At 37.9% G+C, this 20,622-nt stretch overlaps 1 protein-coding gene across 2 annotated transcripts in view; it reads left to right on the forward strand.

The window, feature by feature from the left end:
• The window catches only part of vwa5b1 (von Willebrand factor A domain containing 5B1), a 51,383-nt gene that overhangs the window by 18,016 nt on the left and 12,745 nt on the right, over positions 1 to 20,622 (forward strand). For both annotated transcript variants that reach the window (XM_023956870.1, XM_023956869.1), the window contains exons 10-20: positions 847 to 1,049; positions 2,959 to 3,073; positions 3,256 to 3,438; positions 3,605 to 3,806; positions 5,620 to 5,810; positions 6,410 to 6,653; positions 15,660 to 15,953; positions 16,562 to 16,699; positions 17,069 to 17,197; positions 19,429 to 19,500; positions 19,823 to 19,892. In XM_023956870.1, coding sequence (XP_023812638.1) covers positions 847 to 1,049; positions 2,959 to 3,073; positions 3,256 to 3,438; positions 3,605 to 3,806; positions 5,620 to 5,810; positions 6,410 to 6,653; positions 15,660 to 15,953; positions 16,562 to 16,699; positions 17,069 to 17,197; positions 19,429 to 19,500; positions 19,823 to 19,892 — 1,841 coding nt within the window. The remainder of the gene's footprint in view (positions 1 to 846; positions 1,050 to 2,958; positions 3,074 to 3,255; positions 3,439 to 3,604; positions 3,807 to 5,619; positions 5,811 to 6,409; positions 6,654 to 15,659; positions 15,954 to 16,561; positions 16,700 to 17,068; positions 17,198 to 19,428; positions 19,501 to 19,822; positions 19,893 to 20,622) is intronic.

Below are 20,622 nucleotides of genomic sequence, written 5' to 3' on the forward strand. Positions count from 1 at the left end.
TTTGAGATTCAAGAAACTGGATTGTCATACAAGTTTTAAGACAAGGTTACATTTGTAGCAGGAGGAGAGCTGGATCCTGCAGCTGACAGGAGGAAAATGAGAAACCTGAACTGCTTTCTGGTTCTACAAACACGTTTTAGACTCTGTTTGAATAAAACCCTCTGTGCAAACAAAAGGACGTTTAGTCCAATCAAACACTTGCTGCACATGGAAAAGTCGGACTAAGAGAAAAAAAAAATATTAGATTTGCTTCAAGACTTTTATTTTACTTAAATTCTATAAGTTTTTCTATAAACTTTGATTTAAGCTGCATTAATGTCGATTTTTAATTTGAGAATCTAGAAACAAATGTAACACACAAACAAAAAAATGTCTAGTTTTGATGATCTGAAGCAAAAATCTCATAATAAACACAACAGAAGATGTTTCAAAGGAAGGGAATAATTCACAGAGGACTTTTATCTGAAGTATTGACTACAAAGGCTGCTGACCTGCACTCAAGCAGTGTCTTTAATTAGATATGGACATGTTTGCCGTCTGAGCAAACTAGCAGATGACAGTCTTTCCTCCTTTTGAGATTTCACCTATGGCAAAGAAATTTCTATAAGAAGAATGAAGATAAACAGACAAAAACGAAAAAACGTTGTTTTTATTTTCATTATATGTTCAACTTTTTGCTTTTTTGTGTTTTTCTGTACCGTTTTTGCAAGGATTAGTTATCCAATTACTTACCAAATATCTTTAAAATCTACTAGATGATTCTGCACACGAAAGTCCAGAAGACACTAACTTTTTTGTGCGAAATAGTCTTCAACATCTGAGTAAGTCCTTTTACTTGTGCTCCAGGAGGCTGTGGCCCAGGCCTGTGAGTACGTCAGGAAGATGAGAGCAGACATGGGGGGTACCAACATCCTCCCCCCTCTCACCTGGATCCTGCAGCAGCCCATGGTCAGCGGACACCCCCGGCTGCTCTTCCTGCTGACGGACGGCGCCGTCAGCGACACGGGCCGGGTCATCGAGGTGGTGCGCAGCCACGCGCGCTACGTTAGGCAAGTTGTGCTGCCACATGAGTGGGTGACTTTAGTTTTTTTGGTCAATATTACATTACAAGAGCCTTTGTTGTCATTCCTCTGATGCTAAAGGTGATTGCAGTTTCCTAAAAATAGCACAAATTTCAAAATTGTTTATGTGTTGGATCAAAGCAAATGTTAAGGAATTCCAGCTTTAGTCACAGTTACCCTTACGGGTGGACACTGGCTGTCCGTGGGCGAAGAATGGGCAATGTTTAGGGCACACAAGGGGCTCACATGAAATATCAAGGCTACAGACCCCTCTGTGAACCTGTAGTGCGAAAATGTTCATGTACATTTCTTTGTACGGAAATGCTGCAAAGACATGCTGCAAACAACTGGTCGTAGCAAACACTTATGCGACACACAAGGGTAATGCCTTAGGTTGCACACGCAGGTGGGCTAAACAAGATATCAAGATTGTAGAGTGTTCATTGAACCTGTAGATCACGATGTGCTGCCTTAACATGTAAGGGTAAAGTAAAGAGAGAAATGAGTAAATAAGGCAATCAGAGTAAAGATTTCTATGGTAATCTACGGGCACTGCGTGGACTTTTACACACCGTTAGTAAGGAGCCAGTATGTGCATTGTACTAATGACTAGGGTGTTGCATAAGGACATTGTATGACAGCATCACTAGAACATCATAAATACGTGTAACTTACCTTATCCTCATAAAAACTTCACAATACAATAAATAAACAGACAAAAACAAGCCATGTCAGGATCCAGATGCGGACACAAACGCAGGAAGAACACAACACTAGATTGCTCGCAGCACTCGAGAAGGCACACAAAACGATCTGGCGACAAGTGGGGGGAACACGCGGATTATAAACAGGTGGAAGGATGAGACAATCAAGTGCAGGTGCACCCATTAAGATGACAGTAGACCCAGGTGGAAGAGAAAAAAAGAGGCTGGAAAGAAAAACCCCAGAAACAGAAGGTAATAAAAAAAACTGGAAACATAACTACAACCCTGACCCCCAATACCCCACAAGCCACAAGAGAACTTCAAGACACAACTTGGCGGAGTTGTGAGATCCTACAATACAATAAAAATCCCGTGTGGGCTTCTCAGGAGCATCAAATGCTTTATCTGATAATGTCATCCTCTACAATGATAATCCAAGAAAGAGTAGTTTGTTGTATCAAACATGTGTAAGAAATCTGCTGAGGTCAGGGGCTGAGCTATGGGGAAACAAGATTAAGAAAACTTCAAATCAAAATTAACTCATCAATATTTGATCTGTAATGGTTTCTCACTTTGCTGTTGTCATTTAGAACCCTTCCAAAGTTTGCTTCCCCCCCCAATATAAAATGTTCTAGCACGCTACTGGCTTGGGTCAAGCAGAAAAATAAGGAAATGAGATGGGATGTGATGGAAACTTGGAAACCGAATTATTTCAGCATTTAAGCAGGAAAACTTTTTGTTTTTCTCTCTCGTGCCTTTTAATTTTCCTCACACCATGAAATTCTCGTCCGGAGTTTTTCTGGTAATAATTGACTTTTGTTTTTCCTCTTTTAATGGATGAATGCCCTCGGATAATTGTATTAGACAGGGAGAGCTTGGCTGAGTCAGGCCTCAGTAATTATCCTGCTGTGCTTACAAGTCAGCGCGACCATACATCCCTGATCAAAGAGGAGCCGGTCCTTCTCCTGAAACCCACTTTGTTGTGTCATTTTCTTTTTTTTTTAAGAGGAAACTTCCTGTTATATTTCAACACAAGAATAGATAGGCTTGTGCAAAGCAAACGCAACCACTGTCAAAAACTGAAATGAAATCGTCTGGCAATGAGGCATCAAAGGAGATTCCTGTTATTTGTTGTTGTGGGGAATTTTGTGGCATATCTCTGGATTTCTCCCTGACATTCCATGTGTGTGCAGATGTTTTACATTCGGCATAGGCCTGAATGCTTGCAGGAGGCTGGTGCACGGGCTGGCGGCGGTCTCCAAAGGAACAGCAGAGTATCTGGCTGACGGAGAGAGGCTGCAGCCCAAGGTACTCATTTCCAGCTTGGAGTGTCACTCCTAACGACAGCCAGCCATTTTGAGAGTCACTGGGGGGCTATTATGCACGGGTTTCAGAGCACTGTGTGTGCCACTGATACCAATTAGGCTTCTATTAAGTGCCAGACAGAGAAAAGCTGAGTCTAATGTTTGTTTGTGTTTTTTCCTCTGCAGATGATAAGGACGCTCAAGAAAACAATGTCCCCCGTGCTCAGCGACATTTCCATCGAATGGCTTTTTCCTGAAACCAAGGAGGTGCTGCTCTCACCTGTGGGGAGCACCTTCCTCTTCCCGGGGGACAATCTTATTGGCTACAGTGTGGTTTGCGACACAAGCCGTTACCACAACCCCAAATCTGTAAGTGTGTTTGATAAATCCTTCTAATCAAACCGAATTTACACATCTGCTTTCTGGAGGAAGTACTAAGGACCGAGTGACGCGGGAAATAAACGCCACTACAAAAAGTGTCAGAAAAGGTTGAAAGCCCTCTGCTGGATGTGTCATCCACTCTCCATCTCAACAGGATAAGAGGAGGCGATACAGCATGATGCGCTCCGTTGAGTCAGCCAGCTCGGTGTTCTACCACTCTCAAGAGGAGGAGTCAGCGAAGATGGGGACTTGTAATCAAGGATACCACAGGGAGGCGCCCTCTTGGGCCTCGTGCGTTTCCCACCAGGACTCCCTGACAGACAGCAGCCCTGTCACTGCAGAACAGGACATTATGGGTAAACCCTTAGATGACTGACTTTCTGTGGAGGGTGATCATCCAAAAAAAAAAGTTAAGAGTTTGTGCTTTTATGTTGGAAAAATGGACTTCATATTTTTGTTCGGAGGTCTTTCAGTTGAGTGGGTTTTCTGAAGAATTATTTTCTGACAAGAGTTTCCAAAAGTAACAGATTTGTGGGAGTGGGTTTCAATTATTGACTGTAAGAGAAATGATAATATCTCTGGTAGTAGATCATTAAAAAACAAAAATTAGATTAAAAAACAGGTAAGTCAGGATAAAATCCACTTAAGTCAACTCTTTAAAGTCACACTCCAGTTATTGTTTGATCCATTGTAAAAATGTCCCCAGTGGTTTTTAAAAAAATAATGTTTACGTCATTTTTAGGTAAAATCAAACAACCAGTGTTTCTAGGGCATATTTTCGGCAGTGGCACCTCTGACTTGTGGGCAGAACTGCTGTCCCATCTCTTTAGGCAATTTACAGTAAATGAGAACTGGACTGATTGACCTCCACCTGGCATTACGAACTGGAAGTACCTGCTGGTTCCAAGAAGCCAAAATCCCACTGACTTCTAATCCGAAAGTTATTATTCAGTCATTCTCTTTGTCAGAATAACCATTCTTAATCTGATACCTTTTTAAACATGTTCTTGATAATTGGAGTTTTTTGAAAATATTTTTCTCTGTAGTGAAAGCTACTTAAGTTATACTCAGTCCAATCAAAGCATTTGATTGACAGATTCCTCCGAGCCTGGTTTAAAGTGGTAAGGGTGTAGACTTTCAAAAAACTTACTTCTGATTGGGAAAATTGACTGTGATAGAAATGTTGACTCAGACTAAGTCTGACCATGACGTCATCTCACGCCGACATGGCAAAAAATAACTGACTATTTGGTTGGAGCTCTAAGTAAGCCATTTTCTATGGATGACGTCACACCCTCTCAGTCCAGTTTTTCGTATACAGTCAATGATCTCAATGTGTTTTCTCCAAGAATTACAGACAGGGGTGCACACACTTTTGCAGCATGCAAGCTACTTTTAAGACAACAACCTCCAAAAGATCAACATAAAAAAATAATAATAATATAATAATATAATAATATAATATATATATATATATATATATATATATATATATATATATATATATATATATATATATATATATATATATATATATATATATATTTATTTATTAAGTGCTTAAAGATAAAGTTCTTATAAAAAAGTTGATTTCTAAGTGTATCAAACGATCATTTTGAATTAAATGAATAAATTTAGATGAACATGTTAGATTACAAAATGATAAAAAGTTTTCTCATTCATCCTTCAACAGTTTGTTCAATCGGATCTGAGTGTTACTAGTTGTCACAACCAAAGACGTTGCGTGTTCATTCTCTTCTAGGTTTCTATTGAAGACAATGTTGATAAAAGTATGAATGAAGCCCATTGAGACGACTGTTATTGTAAAATTTGGGCTAAACAAATAAAATAAAATTGAATTGAATTATGAAAAAAATTCAGTTTAAAATAATTTCAAATTAACAAATAACACTAAAAGGGCCAAAGTGCTTGATTCTATTGAAATAGGTACATCTGGGATGGAACGAGGCAATAAGGGGAGGGTTTTCAAAGCTTTGCACCTGCTACCTGCACCGATTTCCTTGCTGCTCACATTGTTTGCACAGCAGCTCTAGATCAGCAGATCAGGTCAATAAAACAAGCTGTGACTTGAAAAAAACAGGAAATAAGGCTTTGGAAACTTCACTGTGATGTTAAAGGTTTTTTTTTTTAAAACCTTGCTGTTTTTAGATGACACTGTGCAGAGGAGACGGGCGTACAGCACCAACCAGATAATGGACTTCAACCCAGCAAAGAAAACCAACACTCCCAGCGACCCGAGCTCCGTGGCCCCCAAGAACCCACTGAGGAGAACCAAAGTCCAGGAGCTCATTGGCCAAATGAGCCCAGAGCACGAGGCCCAGTGGAAGAGTGACTTTCAGGTGTGAAACCTGATTCAAATACTCTTTTAACCTTGACTTTGATACAAAATATCACACACTTTTAATGGAAGCACTAGAAAAGCAAGCATATGTTTAAGAGGTATCATACACAAAGTTATGTTCAAATTCCAAAAGCAGAGAAAAATCAGCACCTACTCCTTGACTGAACTGTAGTGTAATCACTAACAGATCAGCGTGACCTTTTATGGTAATTAGGGCAAAATTAATGAATGACAATTAGGTATGAGTGTTGCCCTGAAAGCCTGTTAGTAGGATTTAAAAGAAGGAAACTGGCTCTGCTCTTCTCAATCCAGCAGAGGGTCTGTTATATTATGCAGGACTTAATGGGTGGATATTCAATCCATTTGTTAGAATTAAAGGAAGACCCCATCAGGAAACCCGAGGGCTTTTATGCCTCCATAGTTAAAGCATTTCCTTACTGTGTTGGCTCATCTGTCATACATGTATTTATCTATTTGCTATTTTCCTCATTTGAATTTGAGTGGGCATGCAGAAACAATGTGAATAATTACAGGCGGCTGCTGCTTTTCTTTACCCAAAGTCCTGATTGGAATAGAGATGAGCTCTTGTGTTTTCAGCCTCAGTTGGCCAGCCTGTGTGCCGCCGCGTCCTTCAAAGGACAAGCAGCCAGCTGCCACAAGCTTCTTCCTCAGCAAGAGCTACTGCTGCACCGCAAGGATGATCCAGAGCTGCACTCGAACCCGCAGCAGCAGGACGTCCCCCAAGCTGGCGATGACTACAAGGCGGCTCGCAGCTATGCAATGGGAGGCGGATCTGGGTCTTCGACTGACAGCCCCTCTCTGGGCAGCATTGGAGACTCAGGTATGAAGCCGGTCAGCCTGAACTCATTGATTATGTCATCAATAAATATTTGAAATACCTTTCTGAGGCTGGGAATTATTTGGTTAACTGATGTCAACGCTTTTTGAGATAACCTTTGAGATAACAGAACCCAACCCTCTTCCTTTGAGAGCTTCTGCTCTGCAATTCTACAGCTAACTTTCTGCTACTTATTGCTTGATTGGTTGTTTTCGGTGAATCAGAAGCAACAATGCCCTGATCTCAGCTAATCAGCTGTGATAGAAAACAGGCAAGAGAGTCACGTTTAAGAATCAGGGTTTGACAGTACAGAAGAAATCCAGAAAGATAATGGTGAATGAATGGAAAAGGTGGGCATGAGGGCAAAGGATAAGAATGGTGTGAAAAGTGTTGAAAAAAATGTATTGGAGAGAGATGAAGTTATAGAATCCCCCATTGTTCGTCTGTCTCTATCCATTCATCCATTCACTTTTGAAGTGCTTAACACTTTGTCACTGGAGCATAAGCTCCAGTGTTGAACTGTGTTTGCTCGGAGTGCTAGCTAAGCTACAAGCTCAAAGCTAAAAGTTAACAAAAGCCAAACAAAAAGACATGTTTGGAAAGTTTCTTTGGGGAGGACAAAGAGCCGTCAACTTCAAAGAAACATAAAGCAGCTATTTACAGACAAAGCGAGGAGAGGAGTCTTCCTCAACGTATGGATTTATTGCAGACACATTGCATCGTGTCTGCAAAAGAAGATGCAGACACGATGGATTCCATGTTTGGTATTATCTTTAGAAAATACCAGTTTTACGACGGTTGGGTCATTTTATTTTGATTTATTTATTCGTCACACTTTAAAAGTTGAGCAGCCACCAGCCTCAAACCTTTTACAGAGAATGAAGATTCAATCACATAAAGTTGCTGATCAGCTGAAGATGTTTCTGAACTAAGGAAACTTGTAAAAAGGACATTCAGGAATTTTCCTACAGAAAGGCTGTATTAAGCAGGAATTTTCCAGTTTTAAAATGCAACCCTGAGACTGAAAAACGTCAAACATTTGTTCAAATGTCCATTCTTCCGGGAAGGTGTTTGATTTGTGGAAGAAGCTGATGAGGGCTAGTGGATCCACCTTTAAACTAGTTTTCTAGGTGATGTCAGCAGTTGTCCTGGTAGTGTCCATGTTGTGTGTGTGTGGTGCACAGTTCCATCTGTTTTATATTATGTGACGTTAAAAACTGTCCAAATTTTTTGTACTGAATTAATTTGAAGTGAGAGTTAGGTGATAATTAGGTGATAATTAAATGCAGATGTGCCACCAATCCTCGGCTACTTAAAAGTATATTGCGCTTTTTTTTCCGTTTTCCGTTGCAAAGGAAATATTTATTTTGTAAAACTTTACATTAGTAAAAGTGTTACAAAACCAATTTGTCCGGGTCAAAATTAGTTGATTCACGTTGATTGCTTAAAGTGGTACAGTATAGTATGTGAAAGAGCGTGTGTTATTTAGACGTTGCTGGCGCCATGTTTAGTATTAAAGGTTAATCCCTTTTGGGGTCAAGATGATGCTGGAGCCTATCCTAGTCACAGTCAGTGAAGGCAGGGTACATTCTGGTTTGTTTGCCAGTCCATCACATGGTTAAACTTGTCCATTTATTGATTGCTGTTCTGTTGGGCGGTCAATAGGCCTCAACACATGGGTGATGAGATGAATGACATAAATCAGTGTATTCAAGTGTATACAGGGCTGAAACATTTGGTTTTAAACATGACAGCTTTTTATATTTACGTTCTAAAATGTTTAAAATACCTCTAAATGTTTATTGGGATTACAACATTTCCTTTTAAGCTTAAAACCTCTCAAATTCAATTCAATTTTATTTTGCCCATGTGGGATATTAGTGTTGGGCTCACCTTGCCAGCTGTAGGTTCCATATACACAAAGCAACAACAGTTCAGCTCAGCAGGACATAACACAATTGCACTTAAAACATCTATTTGTTTACATCAAAATGGAGCAAAGCAGGGAGCTTGTGATTGTAGCACCTAAGTCACAGCTACAATCTTATTCCAACCCCATTTTTTTCATTTGCTCCTGTTTCACAACGATTTGAATAACATAACTTCTCATGTGCTTCACATCACAACATTTCCAGCTCTCCCTGCACTGCTTGATGCTGACTTCCTACATAAGATGTGTTCAGTCAATCAGGACATGGAATCACCTGATTTAGGAGAAAGCTGCAAAGGGAAAACTGGAAAACGGGCAAGGTTTAGGCTCTTGGGGACCAGGGTTAGCCAGCCCTGTGATGAAGCATAAAATGAGCCACTGATAAGATCCAATACAGAGAACTAAATATCACAGGCTTTGTGAACTTCAGTGTACCTTCAGCAGACTTGCTCAGTATTGCAAGATGTTAGAAGGACTGTTGCTTTTATGTCTGATTGCTCTGTAGTGCCGCTCTGATGGTAAAATGTCATACTCACTGTACTTTTTGTACTTTTCTTTTAGCATGTCTAATAATACAGATCTCCTGGATCTTGTAGGAAAAATGTCTGTGTTCATAAAGTGACATACTATGAGGATGGTTGATTACATCCTAAATATATTGAAAATGTAGAAGAATTGAATATTTGCAAAACTTTAAAAATATACTTTTAAAGGCATAAATGAAAGAAATTGTGGCATTCATTTAGATTTGAACATGAAAGGTTTTCCTCACAAACTCACTTTCGTGTAAAAGAAATTAACCTACTCAGAATGTGACTCATGTCTCCTCAGAACAATTTCCTGCTGGATTCATTAGACTTTGCAGTGATAATTAATACAGAATCAGAGCACGTTCACATTGCCTTTCATGATTAAACTCAATAAAACATAAATGCCGAAAGCCCGTTTTATTATGGTTATTAAAAGAGTTTTCATCATGAGTTTTGGGGCTGGCTTTGGGGACACCAGAAAAATATTTTTGTTTTTAAAAGACCCACTACAAAAGTATTCCTCTTCCTTAAAAAAAGGCATAAGAAATATCACTGGATCATTCTATATAGAGCCGACCAACTCTCTATTTCACAAATAGAAAATATTAGAGATCTTGTTGACCCAAATTCAAATCATGTTAAAAAAAAACAAAAAAAAACAATCAATCACCACAAAGCACTTCCATTTAAGAGAAAATAAATACAGTTTACTTGTGCGGCGGCTTTGGTGCTGCGGTAGTGCGGTTGACCCATGATCATAAGATTGCAGGTTTGATTCCCGCCTTGCACGCCCATCAGTCGAAGTGTCCTTGGGCAAGACACTGAATCCCACCTTGCCTCTGGTGGGAGGTTGGCGCCAGTGTTCGGCAGCGGGGCCGCCATCAGTGCGTGAATTTGTGTGTGACTGGGTGATTGGGACTGTGACTGTAAAGCGCTTTGGGCCTTCGAAAGAGGGTAGAAAGCGCTATATAAGTATACGCCATTTGCCATTTTAAGAGCTTTTAACTAGTTCAATATCTTTAATTAAACTGGCTGCATGTACAAACGTACATGTATGTAGTGGAGATATGAAAAATTGTTACTCATTCAACAAATTTAAAGCTACAACACAGGATAACTTGATTTATAGATAGTTTTTATTGTATATTTTCCTTTCTCTTCGGGAACTTGTGATCATGGAGCATGTGCAGTGTGTGTTCTTTGTTCCTGGTGGCTTTGGTGATAGTGCTTGTTTGTTCAATTTTGAGCTTGGATGGAGTTGCAAAAGAAAAGGAAAAAAGGACTTGGTAAGTACTCCAACTTCATTCAAAGCCCTTTTTGAACTTTGTCATGGTAGGAATAACACGTAAATGCAAGGGTGGGGTCATCTAAGATAGCACAAGGGTTATTAATCAAAGTTTGAAGTTATTGGGTTGAGTTAGTCCTTCTTTTAGCAGTTTGCTCTATCATATTCGGATCCAATAAGGCTGGAACTCTTCAATCTAGTATATATTTTTTTTAAAAGGCAATAAAGTATAAAATATACAAGGTGTTCTTTTATACTTAGATTTATTCAACCCAGTCTCATCCTAAAATGTGTAGTAGCTACATTTGTCCACATGGAAATACGTGAGAGTTTTACAAAAACGCCCCCTAAACTGTGAGGGGGATACGTTTCATTTTTCTATTCATTTTCTACGAGCCTTCTCAGGATCACGTGACTTTGGAGGTTTGGCCTGCCGTGAGCAAAAAACATGGCGGATGCATGTTCATTTTTCGGTGGAATATCCCATAAAACAAGATATTTTGAGGACTAATTTTTATTTTGACAACATTTCTAGTGAGAAATATACCATTTTCTTTTAAAATATGCTTTCATTTTGGACATACAGTTTGTAGTTTGCTTGTTTCGTTCAACTTTTTCTCCCAAAGGCTCTGTTACGTTGGAGAAACACGTTAACTTTCATTCATATCTGCAGACGTGCGCGTGGGTCACGTGACTAATATGATTCTCTTTTTTTCCGCAGAAAATGCCATAAAATAAGAGTGATTGTGGACTAATTTATTTTTGAAAACATTTCTAGCAGTATATATCCCCTTTATTTTCGTAATATTGCAGACATGAAGTTGTTTGTTTGTTACGTTCAACTTTTCCTCAAAGGATCTGAAAGCGTCTGATCTTTTCCATTCATATATGCGGGCTGACGTGGGTCACGTGACGTGCCTTTCTCTTTTTTTCCTGTGGAAAATCTCGTAAAAAGGTACGTTGCGATTTACTAATTTGTTTTATTTACATTTCTAGGGACCCGTGTATAGGTTCTCTCGTTCCGTGTTGCTGTTGCGGCAATCAGGCTATGATTGACATGTGACAACAAACCGGAAAAATGTTGAGTTCAGGGACGGACCAAAGAGTTCTTTAAATTGATTTTTCTGCATTTTAATTTATTTACACTACGAGTCTAATGGTGTGTGATAAAAAAAAACTATAAATATTATGATAAATGAGATGAAACAATTATTTTGATGGATTTTATAAAATATTAGGATCTATTATATTCTTTTTTCTTTAACTGTCAATTTTTTGACGTATCTCATATATTATAGTATTACAATGAAGTGCTCTAATTTATCTGTTAAAAAAGGTTTCATCACTGTTTCCTGTAGTAATTCTCAATAATGTTTTAAATAGGATATATTAAATAGGATATATTATCTAAAGTAAACAGGCTTCTAAGCCTTCAACAAACTGTAGCCCATCGTCTATCACTGTTTGATTGAACCTTCTCTACTTTTCTTGCAGGGGGGGGTCATGGCCTCTACGCTGGATTCCAAAAAAGAGACAAAAAAAACCCCGACCTCAACCCCCACTCTTAGTCAGACATGTTTATTTTTTTTATTTACAATAATAAATAATATACTATGTACATTTATTTTGTTTTACTTTTTTATACTTAGTTTCCTTATTTCCTATAATATTTATTAGTAGTTGTTGTTTGTTGATAGTTCTTTTTAGCCCCTTTTATGTTAAAATAGACGTAAATGATCCAGATGCTGATATTCTAATATATAGACAGATTTATGAATGAATTATTCTCAACAGAAGTTCAACGCTATTGTGGTAGCAGTTTGACTGTTTTACTGTAATCTGTCGTGCCTCACCCACTGTCCATCCCATAAAAAAGAACAATTCTACATCATTAACCTTTTTTTATTTTTATTCATATGGCACATTCATAAATACAAAGTTATAAATCATACCCCCCATTTTTCTAACTTTATCAATGAGTTCAAACAAAACATGAACACAATAAGAAACTCTGACAATAACAAAAGCATTTAACACATTCAATCTGTGCGTCAGTTTCGATGTTTTTGTGAAAAATTTCATAATAATCCCCTGGTTTGTTTCTTTCTTGTTGCTTTTTGGAATTGTTGTTTTGAATTGTTACAGTCAATAAAGTTTGAATAAAAAACAACTGCAATCTGTCACGCGACAAGGTACCTTCGCTCTGAAAAACATTTGATTTTTTGTTTCTTTAAGTACCTGCAAAACAAAAAGTTTGCATTAGTAATGGAAACATTAATTTCTATAAAAAATAAAAATAAACACCTGTTTGTCGCTGGGCTTATTTTTAAAACTTAATCTTCCCGATAAACGTGGGACTGGGAGCAATCACAAAACCAGTTTAGAGCCAAACGTCTTTTTTTTTTATTATTTACAGTGTATTTCTTAACTCAACTAGTTGATGTTGAAAAAATACGCTTGCATGGACGTTACGACAGAGTACATCGGTCCCTAGAAATGTTATTAAACGTAAATATTAAACCTCAGACGATCTTATTTTACGAGATTTTTTTTTCCACGGGAAAAAAAGAAACTCGCGTCACATGACCCCACGTCAGCCCACAGATATGATGGGAAAGATCAGACATTGTACACAGCATTTAGACTTGTAGTGTGAATACCTTAACATGTAAAAGAATATTGAATAAAACAAATCGCTAAGTAAATTTAGAGAACTCTCCAGTCCGTTCCTGAACAACATTCTTCCGGTTTGTTTAAATGTCCTTCAAAGTCGCAACTACACAGCATGAAACCTATACACGGGTCCGTAGAAATGTAAATAAAAATAATTAATAAATAGCAACGTACCTTTTTACGAGATCTTTTATATGAAAAAAGAGAAACTCAGGTCACGTCACGTGACCCACGTCAGCCCGCATATATTTATGGAAAAATATATGCGGCTGAAAGATCAAACGCCTTCAGATCCTTTGAGGAAAAGTTGAACGTAACAAACAAACTACGAACTGCATGTCTGCAATGAATGGATATTATGAAAATAAAGGGGATATATACTGCTAGAAATGTTTTCAAAAATAAATTAGTCCACAATCACTCCTATTTTATTGCATTTTCTGCGGGGAAAAAAGAGAATCATATTAGTCACGTGACCCACGCGCACGTCTGCAGATATGAATGAAAGTTAACGTGTTTCTCCAACGTAACAGAGCCTTTGGGATAAAAAGTTGAACGAAACAAGCAAACTACAAACTGTATGTCCAAAATGAAAGCATATTTTAAAAGAAAATGGTATATTTCTCACTAGAAATGTTGTCAAAATAAAAATTAGTCCTCAAAATATCTTGTTTTATGGGATATTCCACCGAAAAATGAACGTGCATCCGCCATGTTTTTTGCTCACGGCAGGCCAAACCTCCAAAGTCACGTGATCCTGAGAAGGCTCGTAGAAAATGAATAGAAAAATGAAACGTATCCCCCTCACAGTTTAGGGGGCGTTTTTGTAAAACTCTCACGCATTTCCATGTGGACAAATGTAGCTACTACACATTTTAGGATGAGACCGGGTTGATTTATTAGTGGTGAAAGTGGAACTAACAAGCTCCAAAATGCTGTAAAGATAACCAGGTGACATCTGTGCTGACATGGTCAGGTGTATGGCTTCACTGAGGTGTTGCAGAGACACAGGCTGAGCCTAGGAAAGACAAAAGTCAATAATAGAATAGATCGCGACACATCAAAGGTCAAGAACTCTTCTCCCCTTTGCTTCGCTGGTGATTTGAGCCGCCCTGATCGGGTAGGTGTGAGTAGCAATTATGGTTCCTCAAACCTCCGTTTTAATGTAATAGCGCCAGAGTATGTAACTGTGCTGGATATAATGAACTGAAGGAACAATTGATTTATTTCACTGGATGTGAGTGTACCGAATTGAAATTGCACACAAATTAAACTATTTCTCAAATGAAAAGACAATTATAGAATAATGATCTAACTCTGACAGTGGGGGGAGTCCCAGTGCTGTGAGATGTTCAAGTGTCCTTATGTGAAACTGCTTCAATTCAGCCTTGCTGGAAGTTGTAGTTACATAAAGAAACAGTTTAAGGTAGTCACAGCATCTCAGTGCCCTTTAAAATCATAGAGCAGGATTAAAGTACTGCCTAATAATCCAAGTACCCTTCAGCTTCATAAACGAAGGCTGGATATTCTCCTTTTTCATTTCCTAGTAGAATTACAAACTGATAGCTTAATGAATTATAGAAGGTGGCCATTTTTAATTGTTCTTCTCAGAAGAGTTAATGAAGGACGCTCTCAGAATAGATAGCAAAACAGAACCAACGCTAATTCTGGAAAAGGCTGCAGTTCAAAAAAACCTTCTGCTAGTTTAATTCTCACTGTGTGGTCTTAGAAAAGAAGATACTGCTGTTACAATAGGGGTTTGTGGATCTTTAAACAAACATAGTGTATAAACACAGTTTGTATTTGAGGCTAAGCTTTATTTATGATATTCATATTTATATGCATTCCTTGTTGGAGCGGAGGGAAAAGGAAAGGAGAAGGAGAGAGTTGGATGTTAGAGATTGGGGAAATGGGGGGAAGCAGTCAATAATACAGACTCATAACATAACAGTGTCATAAGTAAATTGCATGACGTAGTTCTCAAATCAACATACATACATAAGACTATTTAAGGGTTTGAAGTATATTCATACATTAATGATAGAAGATTTATTTCACAAGACTCAGGTACACAGGCCCTACCTGTTTCTTAAGGGGGCATGGTCCATCCAGCTTAGATGTTGTCGACTTCCTCACTGTTTTTGCAAAAGCCATGACTTCCTGTGAAAAAGAGCTGCAAGGTCAGGGGCGCGGGAAGCCCCGAGATACCACCAATTCCCTGGCAGCAAACACTGGCCCACCGACTGGGGCTATACAGAATCCTCCATTCTTAATCAGCGGAATCCAATCGTCGAAACGTGTCCACCATAGGGCCCTACGTGAGTGCACTTGTGTATGCGTATCGTAATAGGGGATACAATTAAAATTGGTGGTTGCTTTCACCAAAGATCCCTAAGTGCCTACAAAGGGAGACAACTGTTAATATTGTGACAAAAATTTAACAACCTTGAGCACTTCCAAAACCAAACGCATACTTTGATCCTATTGGTTTGTACGCAGCTGATAAATCTAATCAAAATGCATAAAATATTCGATTTAATGCATTTATCAAAGTCATTTTGTAATCCAGGTTTCCTCCTGTGGTTTTTCAGATGGATATGGACACCAGTTGTGCCAAGCAGAGACCCCACAGGATACACAAATGTCAGATCTAGCTTCTTTCACGCAGCACCAAGGAGACTGCAAGGCAGTGGTGTCAGGACTTCTGTGTGGGAAGCCAATGAAATGGGAGATGGTCTTTGACATTGAGCCTTTTCTAAATGGCCGGGAGCGTGAAGAGAAGGTTCACGAAGAGCTGTGGAACGAGACCTTCCACTACCTTGCAGGGCGCTCCATCATCCACGACTTTGAGCAGATGGCAAAAAAGGAGTGTGCGATAGAGCATGGTGAGTAGAGCACAGAAAGTCAAAAACCTCAGATATTTTATTTAAAAAAAAAAGTTTTTAAAAGGACGTTTACATGGCAAAAGAAGCAAGTAATTGCTTGCCGTGTTTCAACAACAGTCTAATAAACCTGACATGCTAACAATTTTCCTAACGTTACAGATGCGAATTGATGACACGTCTTGATACCAGAACCCAGTGGTTTCATTTAAAGCAGGAACATTTTAAGTCTTTGTACTATTTCAATAGCAAACTAAAACATAAACGAAATGTGTGTGTATTAGAATTTGTTGCTACACCAGCTCCAGCTACAACCAAAAAATTAAATTGCACTGCAAGTTGCTTTGGGCATTAGAAATTGTCTGGACACAGGATAATTAATAGACCTTCGATCCAGAGCTAAAACATGTTCACACACACAGGTTAGCTAGCAGTTCTAGGTTAAGCTAAAAAAGGCAAGATACAGGCTACAGTAGGCTAGGTTTTATAATATGTCACATATGTCTTTGTTGGCCTTTTTGAATGAGTTCATTCAATGTCATTTACCCTTAAGTAGGATGTAAAATTAATTTTGCATTGTAATTTTATCCTTTCTTTTTATTTTTTTACAGACTCTGGTAGAAAGTACCAGTCATATGCTATTCACACCAGCAAAGCCTGTAATATACTGAGCAAATACACAGCATTTGTTCCCATTGACCTGGACACCAATGAGTATTTGCCCACATGTGTAGAATATTTAAGCCCTGGTAAGTTACATCCAAAGATCTTTTGACAAACAGTTACTCAACTCTTTTTTTATATTGGTTAAGTACTTAAGTATTCAAGAAACTAGAGAGAAAAGTGATTTTTTGCTGTTGCTAACTTGACATAAAGAACAGAAAAAAAGTTAAAATTCAGCAAAAACACTTCTAGTCCGATTCTTTCAGTAGTTTTCAACTACGATAAATATTAGCACATAGTCTTAGATTAAAGATGTGTTGCCCTATTACCACAATTTGTAATATAAATACTGTACTAAATTTATTTTCTTCTACATATGTTTTTTAATATATATTTTCTAAAAACAATGGAGACAAGACCGTTTCTGTCTTCTTGCACTGACTTTCTGGCTCTAGGTGAAGGTCGGAAGAGGGGTTCTAGATCTCGATCAGGGAGCCGGAAAAACAGAACTTACTCCATTGGTCTGGGTCGTTCTCAGTCTGGAGGCATGTCAGAAGAAGCTGAAGACGCCCCGTTGCTTAACAGTAGGGTTTACTTTTTTTAACCTCGGTTCACACTAAAATGAATCAAATGATAAAACAAATACAATGGTCGAGAAACCTGTAAGGGTGTTATATTTTCTTTGTGTTGAGGTATACTAGTTTTTAGAATAATGTTTCAGAAATGTCCTTCTATAGTGCCGGGGAACAAAATTTAACACGTATGCATTGATTAAAATCCTAAATCCCCCCCTTGGTATCCCAGGAACAGGACCTTCAGTCTTAAAGGAGAATTACAAAAAACTAAACTTTCTATCTTAATTAGCAGACTACGCACGTCTCCCGTGTTCAGGTATGTTTAAAAATGTAAGATCTGATCAAAATTAAGAAGCTAAGCTGTGTTTGAACATCGAAAACATTTTAAAGATCTGAAAAAATATTAAACTTCAAATAAATTGCTTACTTAATTAGTTGCAAGTTCAACATAGTGAAAACTCTTTTTTTAATGTATGATATGGGCCAAATTAACTGTAGAAACTTAAAAAAATAAAAAAATACAGAATAAGAGTAAACATGGATCCAAATGCCACAATAACTGCTAAAGATGTTTGGGGAAATACTAGATTAAGGAAATACATTTTGACATTTATTTTAATTTTTTTATGTACAGTTATCAAGTTATCAAGGTCAATACTTTTTTTCTCCATATAATTCAAGGTTTGAACAGATAAATTGCTTAAAGTTCAAATAATATTTTCTTTCTGAAGTACGCTGAGGTTATTAGTTCCTACAAAGGAAATGGTCTTGGAAAGATTTGAAGCTTTTGCTGTTGATCTTTACTGAGCACCAGACTGAGTGCTTAAAAAAGTGAGCAAAATCAAAAGAATACACAAGAATCTGTTGAGCGATTCAAAGGATGGCGAAGATTTTGGTACAGCAGAATCAGTGGACCATCCCAATGATGATTGGGATGATTTGAATGATTTACTCAAAAATCTGGCATGTGCGTGACACATGGAGAAAGGTTCCATCAGATTCTGAATTTTTTAAACCCTAGAATTTTCTTCCACAAATTCTTTTAACCTTTACATTTTCAAACAGCAAAATGTTACGCCCTGAAATATTATTTTAAGCAACTTAACCAATTCATTCACCATTGGGTTCAGTGTCTCAGTGGTTTATTAACCTCTTACTACAACCATATCCATCCATCCATCCATCCATCCATCCATTCATCCATCCATCCATTCATCCATTTTTAAACCAGCTTAATCCCTTTCAGGGTCACATGGTTGCTGGAGCCTATAGCAGCAAGGTTAAAGGCAGGGTACACCCTAGAGAGGTTGGCCAGTCCGTCACATGACAGAAGCATTTCCATATTTTGTAAATAAAATTTGTCATTTTAAAATGGTTAAGACTTATTGCTGATTGATTTCTGTAGTCTGTGTTACAACTTAGCTTGTTCTAAACTATGTTTTTTTTTTTTTTACAACTAGTGCTGCCTACAGAGAACAATATGTTGAAGGTACCATTTCCTGGTTGGGCCTGCTTGTATCAGGAAGAATATGCACATGTATGAAAACTGACCAGTGTTTGGAATAATGCTGTTATTTTGTAAATTACATAATAATGTAACTAAATACTGCTTTTGTTTTTACATTCCCCTTGTTACTGACCGTTAAACGCAATTCATCACCACCGGCTACATACTTTTACCATGGAGTAATTCAGTTACTAACTCAGTTATGGATCAAATAGTAACTATAACTAATGACTTTACACTGAAAATAACTCAGCTTTAATGTCTGCTGTCCTCATCTAGGCTCTACATTGATCACACATGGACTCTGGTTTTTGACTTACAGGAAGTTGATTCCAACAAGCCACTTTTTATAGTTGTTTTTGCAAAAGCCACAAAAACCGTGCGATTACTATTTTATGCTGTCTTCAAGTTTACTGGTTTATGTAACAGAAGCTGCATTCCAGGTTTATATACTGTATGGTGTTAACCTTCTTTAAAAATAATCCAGTTTTCACAGAAAATACTTTGAATTGATCTTCAGGGATGTCATAGCAACCAGACAGGTAGAAGCAAGTGAGGAATAGATAAAAAAGAGCTAAAGCAGACTAACATTTAATTCCTTCATTCTTTTTTCATTGTGTGATGATTTTGTTTTTTACTATAACGTGCACATTAGTACCGATTGCTGTCTGCTTTTGGATTTTGGGTTCTGGAAGGTTGAAGGTGGTCGCTGACATGGTAATGTTTTTCTCAGATGGCGAGGATGGTGCCTCACCGTGCAGCACTCCATCCTCCGCTGGCTGGGAGAGATGCAGCTTCACAGAGGGTGAGAAGAACAGATCTGCTGCTCGGGGACATCTTCCTTCATAAAGACCTCTGACATGAAGCTGGCAGGGTTTTTTCATCTCCTGGGCAATATCAGAATCAGAATTATTTCTTTGTTTTTGTGAATAATGACAAAAATGTTTCTAAGTTTTCTCTGCAATTCACTAACATAAAAAACAGGTGGAAGGTAAAGGTGCTGTGTTTTTTTTTACAGGGAGTTTTAGTTAAATCAAACCTTTGATGACTGAAAGTAAAATCTGAAGAGAGAAGAAAAGATTCTTTATTTCATGTTTCCTTCCTCTGCTTTCTGTTTTTCCTTCAAGTCTCCCAAAGGAGTCCCTCTGTGACCTCCGACCAATCCCAAAAATCAATGGAGAGCCTTTTTTCTGCCAGGTGGGTGATCGAATGCTGGCCAACACCTTAAAAGTCAGCAAACAAGAACACATAAATAGCATTCTACTTCCTCCACAAGACAACCGATATTCTTATGTCATAAAAGTTTGATCTGTTTCTGTTTGATGAAGCAGATTCAGAAACTGGAGTTAAATCTATCTAGATTTCAGCCTGTTTTGTATGCATCAGAGGGTTTGATATTTCAGAAAATATTTTTTGAAGAAAAAAGGTTGTGTTTTTCTGGGCTTTGATTACATGGAACCAAAAAAATATAAAGGAATGAGGCAGTAAAGAGCATCCATAACCCAAATTTGGGGACATTTTGAGAATAACAATCACTTTTGCTTGTGCATGGCACTGCTTTGCACTTACTAGAAAGCAGAGATTCCTACAAACGTCTACTTTAAATAGTTTTAGATTCATCAGAAGTTAGCTTATTACACATTTATCTTATGTTTGATGAAATGCAACAATTCCTCATTAAAATGGCTTCAAGACTTAAAAAAATGGAAAACATTCAACTGGATGAGGGTTATTTTCTGCCACATCATGTGAAATAACATGTTCTTCGCTTTTGCTCTTTTTTTTATTGATTATCATTCACTAATTATCGATGAGTACTGTGGTCCTCCAAAGATCAACATCTTTGACAGGAATGCATATAATTACACTTTCATGTGATCTAATGTCCTCACAGCTTGAATGACTTGATTCTCACAGAGCAGTCATA

This window comes from Oryzias latipes, chromosome 7 (genome assembly GCF_002234675.1).
Source record: "Oryzias latipes chromosome 7, ASM223467v1".
NCBI classification, from domain to species: domain Eukaryota; kingdom Metazoa; phylum Chordata; class Actinopteri; order Beloniformes; family Adrianichthyidae; genus Oryzias; species Oryzias latipes.